A 9,401-nucleotide genomic window follows, 5' to 3' on the forward strand; every position below is an offset into this window, starting at 1 on the left:
TTTTTTTTTTTTAAGCCTGTTTCCTTCCAGACAGTTGCCATGGGTTTCCTTGTCTTGTCCTAAGCTTTTGAAAATATATATCCAGAAGACTTTAAAGAAAACAAAAGTAGATAAAAAAAATGTGAAACACTTACCGATCACACTTCCAGGATTTAGAGATTTTTTTTTTTAATTTTTGATTTTAATAAGGTGACAGGGGGAAAAAAGCATGTTCTCAACTCCAGCGAAACGATCCATGTTAAGATTTTCCTTTGCACTGACTCCACTAAGCCCCGCTCTCCACTAGTCTATTATTTTCACCAAAATATATGAAAATTTATGCAAATGAAAATCAGCACTAACTGTTCTCCCCTTGTTATACTTTGGATTTTTTTCCAGACAAAACAATCACACTCTGCAAGGGAGGGAGTGGGAAGAGTTGGGGAACTAAGTTGGTTGTTGCTTTGTGGGTTCAAAAAAAAAAAATAAATAAAAGGTATTATTACATCTCGAGCTTTAATTTTTGTTGTCGCTGTTATGAGGGTGTGCGCTTTTTTTTTTTTTTTTTTTTTTTCCTGGGGGGGGGATTTCTCTCCGCCTCCCCCCCCCTTCCTTTTTTATTAAGAAAGTAGATCTGTTTGCAGAGGCGCTATCACGTTTCATCAGGCCACCTGAGACGGCTTTTGAAAGCGTGTACTGTGAAATTCATAGCAGTAATTTAGACAAAATCCTCACTGTATATTAATGAAAGACGGCCCCATGGCACCGTTCCTATCCTCCCCATTCAGTGTAAACAAAACCACGAGACTCACTCGGTTTTTGAGCCTGATCCAAGCAAAATCGGCTGGAAAGGAAAACATGGGGTTCTGGCACTGACTATTCAAACGTCTGCACCTGGAGATCTCAGATTTATTCAATGAAATCTGTGTTGGATCTTTTATATATAAAAAAAAACAACTTTGGAGAACGCATGGGAAAAAAAAAACCAAAAAACAAACAAACAAACAAACAAAAAAAAAAACCAAGAAAAAAATCGTTATGTTTGGGGTCTAGTTACCGGTGCCCTTCAGACACGTACGCTTCAATTTAATGGTTTTTCTAAACCTGCCTATTATGGTATTTTTGCTATGCCAGCCGAGAGCTGGACGGAGCCCTGAACACCGGCTGCCGTCCGGGCTCGCTCCGCGGGAGCGGAGAGGCGCGGAGGGAGGGCTCTGTGAGCTGGAGACGACTCGCCGCCTCCTGGAGCCACATTCTTCATCCTGCCGAGGAGGGGAGCAGGGGGGGCAAGGCAAGGGGTGAAGCTCCCCATTTTGATGCCCATTTCGAGGAGGGGGGAGGGGCAGGAGGGAGGGGACGCGCAGCCTTCGCCCATAGGGACTGGTGTGCATGCTAGTGCGGCGTGGTCCGGCGGGCTATATCAGCGCCGTGTCCCCTGAATGTCCGACCGGTGTGACTGCACCGGCAGTCCCCGAGGAGTGTTCAATTTGCCCTTGTTTTTGTTGCCACTTTCTCTTTTTTCCGTGGTTCACTGAGGTTGCCTGTGCGCAGCGTTTCCGCTCGGTCGCATCTCTCTCTCCCGATTCCCCCCCTCCCTCCTCCCCTTGCTTCCCTTCACCCCCTCGCCTTACCCCGCCCCCCTTAACTCTTTCCGCTGGACGAGAAATAATACAGCGTTTCATGCCGCGGGGCCGGCTCTCCACGAGAGACCGCAGCTCGCAGGACAAGCCCGGCTGCCGGCTCCCTATGCAACCTCCCCCGCCGACGGGGCGGCCCTTCTCCGGGGCTGCTGGGCCGGCCTCCCGGCGTGACGGCTGCGGGCGGGAGCTCGGGGGGGCGGGGGAGGAGGAAGAAGGGGGGGGCGATGGGCGCACCCTGGGGTGCGGGGGCGGACAAAGAGAGGAGGGGGCGGGCACCTCCGGGGAAGAGCGGCGGGAGGCTGAGGGGCGGGGGGGGGCTCAGTTCTGGGTGCCGCTGCCGGTAGCTCCTGGGAGGGGGGGGGGGAATGCATGTGCACGGCGGTGGCTTGTACGCCGTCCCTCTCCCCGCGTCGTTATTGTTGTTATTATTATTGTTGTTGTTATTATTATTAATTATTACTGCTTCCCCCCCCCCCCCAAGTCCCGTGCCCAAGCGGCGTCGGGAGAGCTCCGAGGTGCGTGTGGCTGTCGGGCAGGAAGAGTTAAGAGGCGGAGGGAGGAGGACAGGGAGGGATGCAGGGAGGGGAGAAGAAGGAGGGGTGGTGGGAAGGGCGAAGGGAAAGGGGTTGAGGGGGTGAAGGGAAAGGAGGGAGGGAGGAAGGGGGGGGCCGGGGATGTGAAGGAGGGGGGGGGCGGGAGGGGGGGGCGCGATTTCCAGCTCCGACGCCACTTTGCCTAAATTAAAAAGCAGCCAATCGGAACGGCCGGAAGGGGGCCGCGCGGCCGGCGGCGGGCTGTCCGTCACGGGGCCGGCAGCCAATCAGAGGGGGCGACGGCGGCGGCCGGCTTCCTCGCGGCGGGGCCGGGTGGTGGCGGCGGCGGCGGCGGCGGCGGGAGGGAAGGAGGGAGGGAGAGAGGGAGGGAGGGAAGGAGGGGAGGAGGGAAGGAGGGGAGGGAGGGTTCGGGCACGGCCCGGGAGAGGGAGGCGGGGAGAGGCGAGCGGCGGGACTCCGGCACCGCCAGTGCGCGCTGCCAGCCCGGCAGCCAACTTCCCCGCTGGAGTTAGTGTATAAAGGATACCATATATGCACACACACATACACACACCTCTCCACCAAGGCGCTCCTCCTCCGCCTCCTCCCTCGACCAACTGCTGGAATTAAAATAAAAAGCAAAACAAACACCAGGAAAAAAAAAAAAAAAAAAAAAAAAGGAAAGAAAAAAAAAAAAGCAAACAACAAACCAAGCGAGAGAGCGAGCGAGCGGGAGAGGGAGAGAAACAATTCGCGAGGTAACAAGAAATTTCAACTTTTTAAATTTTTTTTTTTACTTTTTTTTCTTTTTTTTTCAACCGCCTAAAGGAAAGGTAGAGAGAAAAAATGTCTTATCCAGAGCGTGACTCTAGCAAGAAGGCTCCGACAGGACTCTTGTTTCAAAGGGGACAAAGTGCTCCAGCAGCAGCACAACTTTGAGAAATGCATCATCACCACCATCACCACCATCATCATCACAGGAAGTTTTCTTAGGACACCAACAAAACTTGCAAATAAAAGAGCAAAAGGAGATCGAGGAGCCGAGGAGAAAGACAGAGAGAGACAGACAGAAAAAGGAAAATATACCCACACACAAAGCCTTAAAGGAAGAAGAAAAGGAAAAGTTTCACTCTGAGAGGGGAAGGCTGAGAGGTGGAGATGTACTCCTAGGGGAGCGGAGGGGAGAAGGCACGGGGGCTTTTTGATATCCCCCCCCCTCTTTTTCGCTTTTTAGCCTTTGTTTGGTTTCCTCCCTGTGAGCAGCAAACTCGGGCAAGAAGGCGGCGGAGGAAAAACACATGTACAGCTAAATATTTCTCCTGAGGTTTTTTTGGGGGAAAAAAAAAAAGAAAAAGGAAAGAAAACAGAAAAAAAGAAAAAAAACCGCAAAGAGCTAAAAATCAGAGAGGCGAACCGAGAACCGGCGACCGCACCGGGCGCGCCGCGGAGCAGAGGCAGGACGGCCGGCGGACGGGCGGAGGAGAGCGCGCAGCGGAGCGCTAGCAGGTGAACCCCGCGCCCCGGCGCCCCGGCGAGGCTGGGAAGGCGGCGGCGGCGGCCGCGGCGCGGGCGGCGGCCCCGGCAGCGCCGGGCAAGGGCGCTCTCCGGCGGGCGCCCGGCAGCCGGCGGCGGCGCGGCGGCGGCGCGGCGGGGGCGAGCGGCGGGCGGCGGGCGCGGGATGGCCGCGGCCACCTCTAACCCCTACCTCCCCGGCAACGGCATCCTGGCTGCCGGCTCCATCGTCCACGCCGATTCGGGCGGCGGCGGCGGCGGCGGCGGTGGCGGCATGCAGCCGGGCAGCGTGGCAGTCACCTCGGTGGCGGGCGGCTACCGCGGCGACCCGGCGGCCAAGATGGTCCAGAGCGACTTCATGCCGGGCGCCATGGCCGCCAGCAACGGCGGCCATATGCTGAGCCATGCCCACCAGTGGGTGACAGCCCTGCCCCACGCCGCCGCCGCCGCCGCCGCCGCCGCCGCAGCCGCCGCCGAAGCGGGCTCGCCCTGGTCCGGCAGCCCCGTGGGCATGACGGGCAGCCCCCAGCAGCCGCCGCCGCCGCCCGACGTCAAGGGCAGCGGCGGGCGCGAAGACCTGCACTCGGGCGCGGCGCTGCACCACCGGCCGCCCCACCTGGGCCCCCCGCACCAGGGGCACCCGGCGGCCTGGGGGGCGGCGGCGGCCGCCCACCTGCCCTCCATGGCCGGCGGGCCAGCAGCAGCAGCAGTCGCTCCTCTACTCGCAGCCCGGGGGTTTCACGGTGAACGGCATGCTGAGCCCCCCCCCCGGCGGGCAGAGCCTGGTGCACCCCGGGCTGGTGCGCGGCGAGACGCCGGAGCTGGGCGAGCACCCCGGGCACCACCATCACCACCACCACCAGCACCCTGGGCACCACCCGCCGCACCACGGCGGCGTCAACAGCCACGACCCGCACTCGGACGAGGACACGCCGACCTCCGACGACCTGGAGCAGTTCGCCAAGCAGTTCAAACAGCGGCGGATTAAGCTGGGCTTCACCCAGGCCGACGTGGGGCTGGCGCTGGGCACCCTCTACGGCAACGTCTTCTCGCAGACCACCATCTGCCGCTTCGAGGCCCTGCAGCTCAGCTTCAAGAACATGTGCAAGCTGAAGCCTTTGTTGAACAAGTGGCTGGAGGAAGCCGACTCCTCCACGGGCAGCCCCACCAGCATCGACAAGATCGCCGCCCAGGGCAGGAAGAGGAAGAAGCGGACCTCCATCGAGGTGAGTGTCAAGGGGGCCTTGGAGAGCCACTTTCTGAAATGCCCCAAGCCCTCCGCCCAGGAGATTACGAACCTAGCGGACAGCCTGCAGCTGGAGAAGGAGGTGGTCAGGGTTTGGTTTTGCAATCGGAGGCAGAAAGAGAAACGGATGACCCCCCCGGGGATCCAGCAGCAGACCCCCGACGATGTCTACTCCCAGGTCGGCACCGTCAACTCCGACACGCCGCCCCCTCACCACGGACTGCAGACCAGCGTGCAGTGAGGGGCACCGCGGGCGGGCCGCGGGGAGCGGGGCAGCGCGGGCCGGGCCGGGCCGGGCACCGCCGCCGGTACCGGCACCGCCACCGGCACCGGCACAGCTGCGCACACCCGCACGCTGACACAGACACGCTCACACACACGCACGCACACACACAGACAGACGGACAGACACACACGCGATCCAGGCTCGTTCAGACTGCTTGTGTTTATATATATATGGATATACGCGTGCATCTATATATATATAAGATCGATACCGAATAGGGAGCGGTGGAGAAGGTCGATCCGAGTGAGAGCGTTCAGACCGTGTTGGGAAAACGGGGTGGAGATGCGTAATGCACCAAAACTGCAGATGTGCCGGGGGGTTGGTTGTGGGGAGAGGGCTTGGGCGGGTGGGCTCGGGCGTTTTGTTGGTTTTTTGTTTGTTTTTGTTTTTTTTAATTATTATTATTATTATTATTTTTATTTCCACTTTCCAAATTAGCCCCTTCTCGCAGTAAGGAACAGCACTGATGTCTGCACCTCTAGTCTCCCCTCCTCCCCCCCCCTCCCCACGCTCTCCCCCCTATCCCCAAAAGGGCTCTCTTCTATGAATCACGGAAACTTTTTTTCTCCTTTCTCTCTCCCTCATTTTTTGTCCCTTTTTTTTTCCTTTTTTTTCCTGTACTGCTTTTTTTTTCCTTCTTTTCTTTTGAATGGGAGCAATCCAAAAAAGGGAAGCAGAAGCAAAATAATCTGGTTAATCAGAGGGTGCCTGCTGCATTCCAGCACCCTGTTTTTCTTGGCCAAACGGTAGAATTTTGGTGCAAGGCAGACATCCACTCTGAAAACATATATATCTATATAGCTATATATTCTGCAAAATTAAAGGGGCCACTTTTCCAGGAAGAAAAAAAAATATGCACACAGCACTAAAAACAAGCAGACTGCATAGGGAAGCAAATACATATATATATATTTATCTATATATATAGGTATAGCTATAGAACAAAAATATGGAAATAAATGCCCGCACGCCGAAAAACTGACCCTGAGGAGAAAGGGGGGAGGGACAGATGCCGGGGTGGGGGTGGGGGAGGGAGTGTGGGAGAAGGAGAGGTTGTTGGTCCCTAAAGTTCGAGCTCTGTAGTAGGACTTTGCATGAATTAAGGGAACCAGTGAGAGAAAGGGAAATAATTTAGGGCTGTCAAAAGTCCTGCTTCTGATGGCTGCCAATCATCATGGAAGAGTCATAAAAAAAAAAATCCACTGCTAATATTTTTTTTATTAATATTTTTATTTTTTATTTCTGGACTGATTCAGATAAAGGGATTTAGAAGGACTGAGCATCTGCAGCTGCACTTATCTGAACTTCTCCTCTCCTAAATCCGTTGCCAACTTTGATTGAATGGGTGCTGTGGATGTGATTATATAATACTGCCATTTCCAAGCAGTGTTTTTGGTAGGTTTTAATAAACAGACTTTTCAAAAAGACGGCAATATAGAATTGTTAGATCCGTTGTTGATCTAAAAAAAATTTGCTTTATATTTTCATTAAATGACTTCTTTTAATATTTTATTCAGAATACCTATGAACTGCTGCAAAACGGTAATTTATTTTTTCCCCAGATCTTGTATTACGTGTTTTTTTCAGACGAGCACAAATCAAAATGAAATGAAAATATGGACAGTTGTTAGGTAATAAGGGTATCTTTTGATGTGATAATTTGATTGTAATTTAATTTGAGTAGTGATTCCGTAAGAGCTGATTGAGAAAATAAATTTGTTAGAATGAAATAGTCTGTGTCTGATGCATAAACACTGTGTCGAGGAAAAAAAAAAAAAAGAAAAAAAAAAAAGAAAAAAAAAAAAAAAAAAAAAAAAAGAAAAAAAAAAAAAGGTAAAGTTCTTTGAAGGGAAATACTGCAAATGCTGAAGGGAGAGAAAAACCAAGGGTCGGACCTGCTGTCTGCACGCCCGCCGTGTGGCCCAGCAGTGCTCCCACCTCCCCTCCCCTCCATCCCTGCCGCTGGCTGCCCGGCTCCGGGCTCGCCCGGTGCCCGTCCCCCCCCTCCAGCCGGTGCCCGGGGCCTCTTCCCTCATCTCAGGGACCCTGTGGCACGGGGGAAGGGAGGAGAGATTAGAGATCACCGAGGGCCCTCTCCTCCCATGCAGGGCTGTATAGGTTGAATTCAGGCTTGCCGCTCGGTGCTGGCGCTGCCCGAGCCTACCCGCTGCTGGTGCACGGCCGGTGCCGGGAAGCAGGGATGGCTCCAAAAGTTCACTCTTGTTTTCTCTCTTTTCAGGCTGAGGCTTCGGGGGAGCGGGGCAAGGATAGGGGGGGCCAAGAGGGGGTGGGGGGGCCGGCGGGGTGGGGGAAAATGGCCCTAATATATAATTTATTTTGACGCATTTTTATGTCTGTATAAATAATTGTATTTAATTTATCTTTATAACTTAAACATAAGGTACTTTTTTTTCCCTCTCTCTCAAAAAAAAAAGGATATATAGAATATTACTTTCAGCATCCTGCGTGCGGTCCGCCTAGTTCACCATTTCGGTTGTTGCTGTTGTTGTTGTTGTTGTTTTAGGGTTTTTCTATGGCGTGTGAAATGGTGTAGTCTGGTTTTCTCCTCCACTCTGCCGTAGCCCTGCCGTACCTCGTTTGCAAATACACGCGTGTGTTGGTAGCGCTGGGGATGCCAGCAGATGCACTAGCTAGCCTGTCATATTTATCCCCTATAATTTATTGCAGTGTAGGGACAAGTGAATGACCGTTTCAACTCTCTTCATTTTGAAGAGGGGAGGTTGTGGGAACTAGAGACCTGCATCTAACGCCTGCATCTGCCCCCACTGACAGTCTACCGGAGAATAAGGTTTTCTTTTATGATCCATCTCGTCCATGGCTCCTTCCTTACCTTCCTCTCCCTCCCCCCCCGTCCGCGATCCCCCTCCCCTTGCCTTGCTTCACTACGTGCTATTGAGGCAGGGGTTAACCCCCCAGAAAACTGCTGTAGGAACAACAAACATTTCTTCTTTTCAGATAGGCCTTGTGTCAGTCCATAAATCAAAGCCAACCTGAGAGCCGTGCATCGGGATGCATTATTTTAACACCAGCTCGTAGTAAATATGCCCGTCGGTTTGATTTGTGAAATCCGAAAGGCCCTGCTGACACGGAGGAAAGGAGGGAAAGGGGGATGTTTTCGGGAGAGAGGTGGCGGGGGGGGGGAAGAAAAAAAAAAAAGAAAAAAAAATAAACCAAAGGGAGAGAAAACCCCAAAGGGTAAAGGACGCTCTTTCTTTTGTTCGTTTTAGCAACAGCTCTTGGCTAATTTCGCAGCTCGGGATGGCAAGACAGGACTCAGGGGGCTGCGGGCGGGCTGGCAGCTCCGGGCTCCGCTGCGGGGGCAGGGGAGCAGCCACAGGCGAGGTGGGAGCCCGGTTATCACGCATGAAGGGGAGCGGTTTATTAGGCAGGGAGAAGGTCTATTTGAATTTCGAAGTGGTCTTCGGTTACAGGATTTGGATGGCGACAAAGAGCTAGCGTTAGGCTTCACACTGGTTTCCATGAAAAGGCAACCTTTGCGGGGCTGCTGCCGGAGAGAAGCTGGGGTGTAAGGCGGGAGGAGTAACGTTTGCTTGGAGAGGTTGGCAAAATGTGCCCCTTCCCTGGACTTGTTATGCACAAAAAGTGAGGCCATGGGCGCTCCCCCCCTCTTTTCCCCTCTCTCCGTTCCCTCCCTCCCTCCCCCCCCCCCCCTTTTCCTTCAGAGAAACTGAATCCTTTGAATGTATTTAGGAATTTCAGGGTTGTGAGTCTATGAGATAACAAGAGGTAGATAATAACTGAGAGGGTTTGCGCTAAGGGTTATATTGTTACACGTGTAAATAATGAAAATATTGTTATATATCGCCAGATCTCTTAATGAATTTAGTAATTGTATTCATTTATAATATCAGTGGTCTGTGCTTGGTAACTGAGTCGGCATCATTTTCCTCACTCATTTTTTTTTCTCCTTTTTTTTTTTTTTTTTTTTTTTTTCCTCTTTTTTTTTTTTTTTTTTTTTTTCCCTGCCTAAAGGAGAGCCAAATGTTTTACAAAGTTGTGTTTGATCAGTCTGGGTAATCCAGAGATCTGATTATTTATAGTTTGCATTTTCATATCCTGCGGTCCTCTACTACACCTCAGCCTTCTCACTCCCATCCTATCCTTCCTCCGTCAAGTCTGTATGCAACAAATCATCTTCAGGTGTATTTTAAATAGTCACCTCA

At 53.0% G+C, this 9,401-nt stretch overlaps 1 protein-coding gene and 1 long non-coding RNA gene across 2 annotated transcripts; both read left to right on the forward strand.

Moving 5' to 3' along the window:
- Window positions 1-1,996: 1,996 nt before the first annotated feature.
- Window positions 1,997-3,052, forward strand: LOC115599884. The gene is made up of 2 exons (XR_003988663.1): window positions 1,997-2,134; window positions 2,981-3,052. It is a non-coding gene; the product is annotated as an uncharacterized LOC115599884 (long non-coding RNA).
- Window positions 3,053-3,830: 778 nt separating this feature from the next.
- On the forward strand, window positions 3,831-5,158 carry POU3F3 (POU class 3 homeobox 3). The gene is given in 2 exon segments (XM_008498051.2): window positions 3,831-4,357; window positions 4,359-5,158. Coding segments are annotated over 2 exon segments (1,320 nt in total). The 3' UTR covers window positions 5,152-5,158.
- The last annotated feature ends 4,243 nt before the right edge of the window (window positions 5,159-9,401 follow it).

Source organism: Calypte anna, chromosome 1, assembly GCF_003957555.1.
Source record: "Calypte anna isolate BGI_N300 chromosome 1, bCalAnn1_v1.p, whole genome shotgun sequence".
Taxonomy (NCBI): domain Eukaryota; kingdom Metazoa; phylum Chordata; class Aves; order Apodiformes; family Trochilidae; genus Calypte; species Calypte anna.